Source organism: Callospermophilus lateralis, unplaced genomic scaffold, assembly GCF_048772815.1.
Source record: "Callospermophilus lateralis isolate mCalLat2 unplaced genomic scaffold, mCalLat2.hap1 Scaffold_107, whole genome shotgun sequence".
Lineage (NCBI taxonomy): Eukaryota > Metazoa > Chordata > Mammalia > Rodentia > Sciuridae > Callospermophilus > Callospermophilus lateralis.
The window spans coordinates 1,040,549-1,053,089 of record NW_027510917.1 but is presented as its reverse complement, the minus strand read 5'-3'; the positions used below and the strand labels follow the sequence as shown (position 1 = coordinate 1,053,089).

Here is a 12,541-nt window from a genome sequence, read left to right as displayed (position 1 = left end):
GTTCAACCTGAATTTTCTAAAAATAATAATAATAAAGTGGAAATGATCATCTGTTGTTTTGGAACCTTTTTTCTGATCATTGAAGCTATATATCTGGAAACAAAAATATTACTCTATTAATATTATTCTACCCAAGTCAAATATTCTTAGAACTTTAATCAATTCTGGGATTTTAGTTGAGTTACTTTCATTTACTTATTTATTTATTTTTTGCATTAAAAATTTACATTCTTAAGAATTACTGATTTAGCACCTTTCCCAGATAGCTGGTGTCACTACAGTCAGTAATTAAATTTAATTTCATTTCTATATTTAAAGTAATAAATTTTGGAAAACCATAGCAGTTGCATAGCATGGAGGATACCTACAAAGAGTCACCACTGTTTCTGAGCCATTTCTAACCCACTCTCTCCTCCAGGACTCTGGGGCAGTGCAGACTGTTCAGTCTCTATGCCTAGCATTTGTAAGCGAACCAAGTTTTGGACCATTGAGAAGAAGAAAGAGATACCAAAAGAACATGGAACGTGTCCCAAAGGATGGCTATATTTTAACTCTAAGGTAAAATTGTTTTCAATGAGCTGCCTCTGTTGTAGCTTTTCACTTTAGAAAGTATTCAAAAAGTTGGGGTGACTTTAAAAAGCCATGAGTTATCCATCAGATCTAGACTGCTTTTGTCCAAGTTTCAAGAGATTGGAGAAGTTCTCCACATAGGAACAGATCTTTTGCAACTAAAAAGACTTTGACAAAAACAGTCTTGACACCACTCCTCATTGTATGCTCAGTTTGGTTCTTATTTTTGGCAGAGCCCTTCACTGTATTGAATGTTTCTTCAGGTGCGATGCATGTTTGTGCATGTGTGGTGTGTGTATTGTGTGTGCAAGTGTGTATGTGTGCATATGCAGTGTGTATGTGTGTGCAAATGTATGTGTGCACATGTGCCTGCTCGCCTATGTGTCTAGGCTCTGCTCCAAATGAGCTGTGAACTCCAGAGGACCCAGACTCGGTCTTCTCCTTTTGTGTCTTCCCTGCCTGGAATCAGCAAAGAGCTCTATGCACCTGCAAATTGATGAACTAATAACTTAGCTTGGTCAATGTCATCTTGAGCCTCATAAAGCTGATGCTTCCATGCAGAATTGAATTTAAGAAAAAAAAATCGCCAGTGGGGATATTGTAAACCAGATTTATTATTTCTGATACTGCCTTCAATTAAGGCCTAGACTTTCCTTCCACTCCTTATGTTTTGTAATAAAAAAACTTTATAGGCCTTAGGTGGAAGTAATTAAAATGCATCCCAAATTTTAACTGTTTAACTCCTAGAGAATTAAAAAACCCAAACTGTGTCATAATTTTATATGCTAATATGGAATTGGTCTTCAATTGTGGACAGCCAATTTTCAATCTGAGTGTTCCGTTATGTTGGCAGGGCATTTTCTCCTTCTTTGTGATTTTCCTCTCATTGTTAATACATGAAATGAAGTCACTTGGATTTTCTACACAATTATTGAGCACCCTCTATATATTTGACACTGACTTAATTTTAATTTTTTTTTATTCTGTGGTAAAATACATATAACACCAAATTTGCCATTTTAAAACCAGTAAACAGTTCACTGGTGTTAAGTACGTTCACATTGTTGTGCAAGGAATCTCCAAATTCTTTTGATCCTGTAGAACTGAAACTCTACACCCATTAAACAATAACTTCCTATTCTTTTTCCCCACACCACCCTGGCCCCAGACAACCACCATTCTGCTCTATAATCTATAGATTTGACCATTTTAGATACCTCACATAAGTGGAAGCATACAATATTTGTTTCGTAACTTGCATATTTCACTTAGCATAATGTCTTCAAGTTTTGTTCATGCTGTAACATGTGACACAATTTCCTTACTTTTTAAGTCTGGATAATATTCCATTGTATGTAAATACCACATTTTGTTTATCCATTCATCATCCATTGGTAGACATTTAGGTTCCTTCCAACTGACTTTGTTGAATGATTTCATATGCATTTCTCCTTCCTATTGAACTTTTAAAAGATACAGAATTACTATTAAAAATTTGCATATTGAATAATTGTGTTACCTTTCTAAACATTCACAGTAAACAGGCATTAGACTGAAAATCAACCTCACATTTTCTGTCCTGAATCTGGCAGTCCTACTCTTTCCTACACCATCTACTTCATATTAGAATTTAAGGACTGCATTGCAAATGATGATGGAACACACTGCCTTTCTGTTAGAATGGCCAAAACCTAGTACACTGACACCACCAGATGCTGATGAGGAGATGAAGCAACCAGAATTCTCATTCATTCCTGTTGGAAATGCAAAAGGGTACAGCCCTGGTGGAAAATAGTAGGAATGTTCTTACAAAACTAATTATACTCTTACCATTCATTCCACAATCACACTCCTGGACAATTATCTAAGGAAGTTGAAAACAACATCTCTGTGAAGTCTTGCTTGTGGATAAAGCAGTTTTATTCATAATTACTAAAATTTAGCAACCAAAATGTCCTGCAGTAACTGAAAGGACAAATAAGAACTCTGATATATCCAGACAATGCAGTATCATTCAGTGCTGAAGTGTCAAGATCATTGTATTGTCTTGAACAACTAATAAAAAAAAAGAAAAAAAGAAACAAGCTATGGAGCTATGAAAAAACATGAAAAAAAAACCTTAAATGCATATTACTAAGTAAAAGAAGCCAATCTGAAAGTACTCCAATGCTATATTATTCCCACTACATGACATTCTAGAAAAGGTAAACTATATAAAGACAACTTAAAAATCAAGGGTTGAGGGCTAGGGAAATAGCTCAGTTGGTAGAGTGTTGCCTTGCATGTACAAGATCCCAGGTTCTAATCCCCAGCACCACAAAAAAAAAAATTAAGGGTTGAGGGGAGAGGAAAATATGAACAGGCTTAGCACAGAGGATGTTTTAGGCTCTGGAACACTCTATATGACATTCCATAGGGGAATACACCTTGTTATATATTGGTGCAAACTTATTCAATGTACAACACCAGGAATAACCCCCTAATGAAAACTATGGACTTTGGGTGATAATTACAGGTCAGTGTAGGTTCATCAATTGTAACAAATGTGCCTCGCTAGTGGGGGACCATGATCATGGGGGAGGCTCTGCATGTGCAGAACTGAGGATATTATGGGGAAATCTCTGTGCCTTTCCTATTAATTTTGCTCCAAAACTAAAACTGTTTTTTAAAAATAAAGCCTTCAATTATAATAATATAAATAATAAAAATAATTGCCACATCAGCTTAGCCCCATGATAAAGTTGGCCTGGTGGCAATATGCAATATTTTCTAGAGTATACATTACTGTAGCATTGAGGTATACTATTTTTAGTAGCTAGTCTTTTCTGTTATTTCCCATTTTCTCAAGCTATAGACTCTTTCTACCAGTCGTAAATTTTACATTCCATTATGAAAATTGTATCACTTATATTCAATAAGACACTGAGTGTTACTAAGTCTTTTACTAAAATGTTTGGCAATTGATTTTTAAAGTATTTTCATTGTGTGTGCCACCATACCCATTCTCTCTAATCTATTTTCTATCTCTGTGAATTTGCTTCTTCTAGATATTTCATTTAAGTGAACTCACCCAGTGTTGTCTGGCTTATTTCATGTAGCATGGTGTTCTCAAGCTTCATCTATGTTTTAGCATATATCAAAACTGCCTCTTTTTGAATAATACTCCATTGCATATTCTATGAATTACCATATTTTTGTATATCCATTCATTTGTGGATGGGCACTTTGATTATTTCCACCTTTTAACTACTGTAGCTAATGCTGCAATGAACATTGATATGTACATTTCTAAGTTCCTATTTTCAATTCTTGTGGAGATATACCTAGGAGTAGAATTGCTGGTTCATATGGTAATCCTTTGTTTAGCTTTTTAAGGAACAAATGGTTTGCCACAACAACTAAGCCATTTTACAATTCTGCTAACAGGGTATGAGGGTTTATATTTTTCCCCATTCTTTTTCCCCATTCTTGTCAACACTTGTTATTATCATTTTTGAGTGTAGGCATTCTAGTCCACCTGAGGTGTTATCTCATTGTGGTTCTGCTTTGCATTTCCCTATTGGCTAATGATGTTTAGGTCTTTTCAAGTACTTATTGGCCATTTGTTTATCTTCATTTGGAAAAAATGTCTATTCAAGTTCTTTGTCCATTTTTTAATTGGGTTACTTGTCTTTTTATTGTTGAGTTATAAGAATTCTGAATATATTCTATATACTAAATTCCTATCAAATATTTCCCTTATTCATTAGATTGTCTTTTAACTGTACAATTTCCTTTGATGCACAAAAGTTTGTAATTTTAATGAAACTCAATTATCTATTTTTTCTTTCATTGTTTGTGTTTTGGTATCATACCTAAGAATCCACTGCCAAATCCAATGCATGAAGATTTACCTCTGTTTTCTTCTAAGTGCTTTATGGGTTTAGCTCATATATTTGGATTGTTCATCCATTTCTGGTTCATTCCTGTACGTGATTATTAGTTTTTCACAACTGGGTGATAATGACTGTATAAGTATATCCTAGAGATATTGACTTTCTGGGTAGAAAATGATCACCAGTTATAGAAGGGGTTTGGGGTTTTACAGGTTACACTGAGAGGTGACTGTCAGTTGGGGCATTCAGGAAAGAGATTGTAAAAATTTGAGACTTTTTTAATATTTATTTTTTAGTTATAGGTGGACACACATCTTTATTTTTATGTGGTGTTGAGGATCTAAACCCAGTGCCCCACACATGCTAGGTGAGCATTCCACCTCCGAGCCACAACCCCAGCCCTTGAGACTTGTTTTACTGAGCAAGGATGGAAGGTTTAGAGCTTAGTGCCCAATGCTTATCTTGTCCTCTGGGGATCATTGTATTGTGACTGGGACAGGATTAATGTGTAACTTTGCTGTCATTGAAAAAGAATTTACTGGGAAAGGATCAACATTTATCCTCTTTCTAGGTACTGCCCTTTTAGGATTGATGTATGTCTCCTTCCCGGGGATTGTCTTGTCACTGGGAAAGGATTTACTGAGGAAGGATCAATGTTATACCTCCTTCTTCCCTCCCTCCTCCTGGGGCACATTGTCTTGGGGGTTAACATTTTCCATGTCCCCACTTTCCACTTTATCCATTCCTTCACTTAACTATGTTGCATAGTGAGAATTCAAAAACAGGACACAATGTTTTCTCTTTTGGAGTTTACAGACAAGAGGGAGAATAAACTTTAATAAGCAGCCAGGAAAATTACTATATAATTTAAAACCATGATGTATGTGATAAAGTCATGCAGTTCTTTAAAAGTATGTCATAGGAGGCCCTGACCAAGGTGGTCATAAGATAAAGATCATTAAAAGTAGCATGTGTTAAAGGTCCTATGGTGAGGGGAAATGTAACAGTTAAGAAACTAAAGAACTAGGCTAATAGAAGATGAGACAAAAGAAGTAGGCAAGTGATATCATTGTAGTAGAGTTTCTGGTTTTATCCTAAAAGGAATGAGAAAATCCTGAAAGGTTTTTAACTAAAGAGGGTCATAACCAGGACCAAATTCTTACAAGTATCACTCTAGCTACAGTGATACTTTTAAGCCAAGGATAGATTAGAGGCAGGCAGGGTGAGAACAGTTAGATAGCCATTGCAATAGTACAGGCAAAATTAGTAACTTGTGCTAAGAGGGTGGTAGCCAAGATCATGGGGTAGTAGGGGTAGGAGAAGGGGGAGTGCTTTGTAAAACAGAAATTCCAAATGGTAGTGCAGGAGGGCTGGTGAAATGCCTATGAGGGCCCAGGCTTACTGTGTGCTGACTGTGCCATTCAGTTGTCAGCAGGAACACTGGGGAACCACCCAAGGTCAAAGAATTCCATTTCCAAATGTTGAGTTAGAAACAATTTTGAGACCAAAAATAAATGAATAAAATAATCTTATATGTGAAACTTGTAGGGAATACAATAGCACCTCCTTAATTCACAGCAATATACAAGCGATGCATTATACGAGATGATCATATTTTGCAAATGAGTCAGTAAACAATGTTAAGGATGTTGTACTGCCTCTTACTGCTGTGCTTTAATTATTAACAACACCATTTCAGAGAGTGTTAGTAAATATGTTATATTTTCAGAAACAATGAAGTTGTGGGAAAGGGGAGACCACACTCCACACTGCCGAGCTAGTTAATCCTGGCTGAGGCCAGCATGTGGGGAGCGAGGACGGAGTGTTTTTCTGGAGAGATTTAATGTGCTAACAGAACCAATGAAGTTCCTTGGTATTTGTGAATGGTTCATTAGTGTGACTATCTGAACACAAGGTGAATTCACATTAAGTGATAAGACTTCCCAATAATTAGTGTGTGCCACTCTTCGGAATTTGTAATTAGAAGAAAGAGGCAGAATGAAAAGAAATAGATAAAAGGATAGTTGTTATAAAATTAAACTTCTTATAGCCAATTCAGTTTCTTTGTGAAGCAAACAAGGGAAAGAGAAGCAGAAGAATTGAAAATACACTTCCTCCTTTGGTTGGTAAGTCAACTTCAGGCCAGATCAGGGGTTCTGGTTTTTATCCTAAAAGCAATGAAAACCCTTTGAGGAGCGTAAACTCAGGAATGACATGTCCAGGCTGGGTTAGTGGCTCAGCGGTACAGCGCTTGCCTCGCACATGTGAGGCACTGGGCTCTATCCTCAGCATCACATAAAAATAAATAAATAAAATAAAGCATTGTGTCCATCAAAAATAAAAAATATTAAAGAGGAGGAGGAGGAGGAGGAGGAGGTGGAGGAGGAGGAGGAGAAGGAGGAGGAGGAGGACATGTCCAGTTACTTTCCTATGTTCATACATGAATACACAAACAGTGTAACTCCACATCATGTATAACCAGGAGAACAAGCTATACTCCATGTATGTACAATGTGTCAAAACACACTCTGCTGTCATGTATAACTAAAAGAACAGCAACAAAAAAATAATGATATGTCAGAACTGAGTTTTGAAAGGATGATGTCCTATGATTGACACTTTGAGCTGGGCAGTTCTTGGCTGCAGACTAGTGACTTGTTCTTGTTCTGAACCTTGCAGGGTGGAGCTTCTGTCCTGGTCTCCACTGCCAACGTCAATGGCAACCCTCAGACATTGTCACATGATCCCTGAGGGGCTAAACTGTTTGAGAACCACTGGGCTCAAACTAGAATGCCTGAGGATGTCATTTGACAACCATTTTAGGATCCGTTGTCTAATTTTTTTTTCAATAAATATTTATTAGTCACATTCCCCTGATGTGACAAAAAGAACAAGACTTACTCTTCACTTTTAAGGTGTATATGATGGTGGGGAAGCAGTGGGAAATGATGAATTTAGAAGAATGATGGGAAAGGATGGACGTCGTTCTAAGGCAAGATAGGAAGATTGCTCCCTCAAGTCGGATTTCTACATAATGTGACATCATCCTGTAACTGGAAATGTCTCTGTAACAAGATCTTGGAATCTGACCTATCTAAAGACTAGGGTTGCTATGTTCATTGATAAGCAAATTGAGCATGAGAGAGGAATTCTCAGGAAATTCTAGATGGACTGTGCTTTGCATAAAGTCTCTCCTGACTTCTCTGGAACTTTGCCTTTTCCGTTATAACCTTTCTCTTCTGTGTCTACCTCTCACCTAAGCCCAGTTAGTCCTACCAACATTTTAAATTTCATTGAGCTTTAGGGGTGGCGGTGGGGAAGAAAAGCTTATCTTCAGTCAGGCCAGTCCTCCATTTCTTACCCATCCCATAATAAGAAGCCTCCACCATGATAGAGACATGAACTCTCAGTGCCAAATCCCATAGCCTTTCTGTGTTCCATTTAACACTGATGGCAGGCCTTCCTTTGTTTCTACTTTTCCTGGGTGACCTTAGTTCCACCGTAGCTTGTCCTCCCATTGGCTCATTTTATTTTTTTTTCCTTTTCTGGCTTTTCTGATGGACTTACTGACCTAATGGCTGACTCTAAATATGTGGTAAATTGAAACACCTGATGTGGCTCCATCTCCCCATATTCCTTTCTCACTCAAAGTGAGGAAGGATGCTTGGAAATCAATTCAAGCTAAGCTGTTCTTTTCCACTCACAGACTTCTTTTATTAGATTAAATCTGCCACTGCAAACTTTGTGAGCAAACTGGCTCCTCTTGAGGATCCATGGCCACTGCTCTGACATCCCACAATGCAAAACACATCCTTGTTTCTTATCTGTCTGATGTCAACACAGGCATTGGCCACAAGAGGAACAAGACTTATTCTTTACTTTTAAGGTGTATATGATGGTAACTTTAATGTCTTTGGAGCAACAGAAAGAAGAATGAGTTCTTTCTGCCTAAGTAATTTTCAAGGTTGATCTATGGGAAATTTTTAATTCACTTATAAAACTACAGAAATGAGCACTTTGTTTTGGTGTTTTTTGATAGTGCTTTTTGGTGAGGATCCCCAAAGACTGAAGTGATCTGAAGAACTGGATGGGTGCTCAAGATTTCTGCATTGAAATAGGGGAGACACTGGTTGCCATTGAAAGTGAGGTGGAACAAGGTAGAGTATTCAGGGTGCAGGCAGGCCAAAATAATCATTTTTATTCAGGTATTAATTAAAATGTTCCAAAACATTTCCAAATCAACATTTAAAACATTGTACTCATGAGACACAAATTTTCAGTTTACCCAGTAAGCTTTATGTCATGACATCTATACATGTCTGCATACTGCATTAATCATAAGCTGCTGAGTTTTGAAGGTAATAGAAAGAATAAGATCTGCATTTCAAAATGGCTAAAATTATCTCAAGTATAGTCTACTATAATTGCACAGTATGATTTTTAGATCCCCTTAGATTTAACTACACACTTTTATTTGATATTTAGGTAATTATATACTGTAGCTTAACTACAATAGATAAATCCTCTTTTGTTTAAAAAGGCATTGAATGAGCACTGGAAATTGTTTTGTTAATGATATGATAAAATTTCTTGTTATCCAGCTAATTTCTGTCAATTTAAACTCAAACAAAAGTGCAGAAAAAAACTCCATTACCTTAACAAGGACAAAGTAACACATTCCTACAATTGATTCATAATTAAGTTTCACTGTCATTTAAATATAATTACAGTTATAAACAGAATTCGATGATTACCCTAATGGTTTATATGGTGTTAAATTAGATAATGTATTCCTATCTTTCAGCTTTCATCACTATGAATCTTTTTGGCCATAACACTAATGTGTGGATAGGGTTACAAAATAACGATTATGAAAAATGGCTAAATGGAAAGCCTGTGACATATTCTAACTGGTCTCCATTTGATGTAATAAATGTAAGTTTTAAGATTTATTTTGGGGCTGGGGATGTGGCTCAAGCGGTAGCGCGCCCGTCTGGCATGCGCGCGGCCCGGGTTCGATCCTCAGCACCACATACAAGCAAAGATGTTGTGTCTGCCGAAAACTAAGAAATAAAATATTAAAATTCTCTCTCTCTCTCTCTCTCTCTCTCTCTCTCTCCTCATTCTCTCTTTAAAAAAAATTATTTTGTGGAAATCATTTTAGCCAGAACTCTCATTCAAGACTTGCTTACTAAAGCGTTTTTCTTCCTATATTTTTAGGTCTAAATTTATATTAGTATATTATTAACATATTAATTTTTAATAATGTAATTTCACCTAATTTTCATGTGTTTCATAAATGTAATTATTTTACTCATTACAATTATTGTTTATTTTGGAGGTTATGAAGTGATTTGTGAACTGACTTATTAAATGCAAAGAAAGAGGGGCTGGGAATGTCGCTCAATGGTAAAGCCCTTGTCTACTATGTGCAAGGCCTTGAGTTCAATCCTCAGTACTCCAAAAAAAAAAGAAAGAAAGAAAGAAAGAAATGTTAATAAGAGAGTAATGCTCTTTTGATTTCCTAAGTACAAATTTCAATGTTTTATATTTTCATAACATTTATATCCTTTTAAAGATTCCAAGTCATAACACTACAGAAGTTCAAAAAGACATTCCTTTCTGTGCCTTGCTGTCAAGTAATCCTAATTTTCATTTAACTGGCAAATGGTATTTTGAAGATTGTGGAAAAGAAGGCTATGGGTTTGTTTGTGAAAAAATGCAAGGTAAGAAACATGTTTTTCTTATTCCTTTTTATTCCATATATAAAAATATGGTTTTTTATTCCTTTCATTTCCTTAGTCTCAGCCCCCTTATCTTCCATATTTGTTTTGCACAACTGCTTAGCAGTTCCACAACTAACAGTGGGAGGCACTTATTCTTTCTCTTTACCTATGGTCATGTAATCCCCAGCACCCTGGGACTATGCTATACTATGCCATACTATAGTTGTGTTCTAAGGACTGCAGAGACCACTTGACTGGTGACTAATTTTATGCATTTACTTTGGCCTCTTAAAGAATTTTCCTGCTTTGTTCTGGGTTACATGTATGTGTTAGGCCATTTTCTGACACTATAATGAAGTACTGTAACAAAGTTAGCAAGCTAACTTATAAAGAAAAGAGTGCTATCTTGGCCCATGGTTCTGATCTCAAGTAAAGGGCCCCTATCTGGTAATGGTCTTCTTGATGGCAGACTTAAGGTGGCACAGGGCATCACATGGCAAGAGACAGAGATAGTAAGTGTACCCTCTGGTCTGTCTCTCCTTATAAAGCCACCAGCATTCAAATCATGAGAGCTCACCCTGATGACCTCATCTAATCTTAATCATCTCCTAAAAGTCCCATTTGTAAAACTCATAGTCAGATAAATTCTGTACCAGCTTCATACCTCATTAATGAGAATGAAACTTCAACATGTGGCTCTTAAGGAACATATTCAAACTACATATAAACCATAGCAGCATCTATTCAAGCAATTTTGTAAAAGTCACCAAGAAAACATTGGAAAAGAATCAGAGAAATAAACCAACCCATACACCTTCTTGGAACCCTAAAAATGGTCTCTGTGGCTAAATATGACATATAGTATGTTTCTAGATCTAATAGGCAGAACCCCCAATGACTTCTGGTATAAATTACCAAAGCCATGTGTGTTTGCTCATCATATTTCCATCAGTGTAACAAAATACCTGAGATCATCAACTTATAAAGAGATAAGGTTTATCTTGGCACATAGGTTTGGTGGTTCTAGTCCATGATTGATTGGCCCTGTTGCTTGGGGCCTATTTCAAAGCAGCACATCATGGCTAAAGCATGCACCAGAGCAAAGCCACTTACCTCATAGCCAAGAAGCAAAAAGAAAGGAAAAAGAAGAGACTGGGGTTCCACAATCCCCTCTTAGGGTATGCTTCCAATGACCTAAAGACTTTTCACTAGGCCTTACCTCTTAGTGGTTCCACCACCTCTCATTAGTGACACCCTGGGGTCCAAGCCTTTAACACTTGGACTTTTAGGGGATATTTATCATCCAAATCTTATCACCACACTGTTACACATAGCCAACGGGTTCAGCAAGCAACACGAATGCATTTGAGTGATCTCAAGTAATAAATATAGAAACAGCAGCTTCCTTTCATTGAGCACTATTTATCCCTGTATGAGAGCACTCTAGATGGTCGCAGTTTGCATCAGGCTATGTGGAAATCTGGGAAGCCTAGCCTATGATGCTTACCAGGAATATGAATCACACTTCTTAGTTCTGCACACCTGTGAGCTCTCTGAGGATGCTAAGTATCAACCCATCCTCAGCAATTCCAAAGAAGCTCCATTTCTGGTACTCAGTTATCACTGAGGCACAATGGCCAGGAATTATAAGAAGATACTGGATCAGTAATGGCAAGAATAATATGGAAAGCACCTTGTAAGGGAAGAAATGATATCAGAATAGCATGTACATTCACATTTAACATGGATCTGGCACTGTGCCTTTGGTTTATGAGCATTATGCCATAAAACCATAAAGAATTCTATGAAAGAGGTCAAAGTCTCCCCATTTTACAAGAACTTGAGGCTTAAAAAAAATAAGTAGCACTCAACCTTGAGGGTGATCGATTTCTCTCAGTTAAACACAATGATTCTATTCTACTACTGTAACACTGATTTTTTTCTTGAAATTTAACCTCAGATCACTTGCTCTCTCTTGATATTTTGGGATGTTCTTTCCGAGACAGTTTAGAGCAGTGGTGGGTGAGAATTGAGACCCTGGAGTGCCCCACTCAGGGTTTCTTACCCCACCTCTGTAAACAAGCTTCTGTCAAGTTATTTATCTTCTGCAAACTTTGATTTCAGCATTTATGCTCTGTGCATATATAATGCTTAGTACTGTTCCCAGCACATGTTTAAGGAATGATAGAATATTTTCAATTATGACTATTTGACTTAACAAATGCTTGCAAATTACAATGAATACACAAGTTCTGCTCTTCTATCTTATAAATATGTACTCACTTTGGGCTTGAAACTAAATCACTTGTCTGCCTGAAAGAACAAAGAAATCTGAATAAAAAGAGAAAGGCAAAGGCAAGAACCCCTCCC

The 12,541-nt window shown here is 36.8% G+C and overlaps 1 protein-coding gene and 1 long non-coding RNA gene across 3 annotated transcripts in view; both read left to right on the top strand.

The window, feature by feature from the left end:
* LOC143386226 (uncharacterized) overlaps nucleotides 1–12,541 on the top strand; it is a 223,619-nt gene that overhangs the window by 88,467 nt on the left and 122,611 nt on the right. The gene's annotated exons all lie outside the window — the stretch shown is intronic.
* The window catches only part of LOC143386224 (secretory phospholipase A2 receptor-like), a 60,878-nt gene that overhangs the window by 44,613 nt on the left and 3,724 nt on the right, over nucleotides 1–12,541 (top strand). The window contains 4 exon segments of the mRNA XM_076841455.1: nucleotides 419–558; nucleotides 8,485–8,602; nucleotides 9,250–9,380; nucleotides 10,024–10,171. Of these exon segments, the coding sequence (XP_076697570.1) occupies nucleotides 419–558; nucleotides 8,485–8,602; nucleotides 9,250–9,380; nucleotides 10,024–10,171 (537 nt within the window).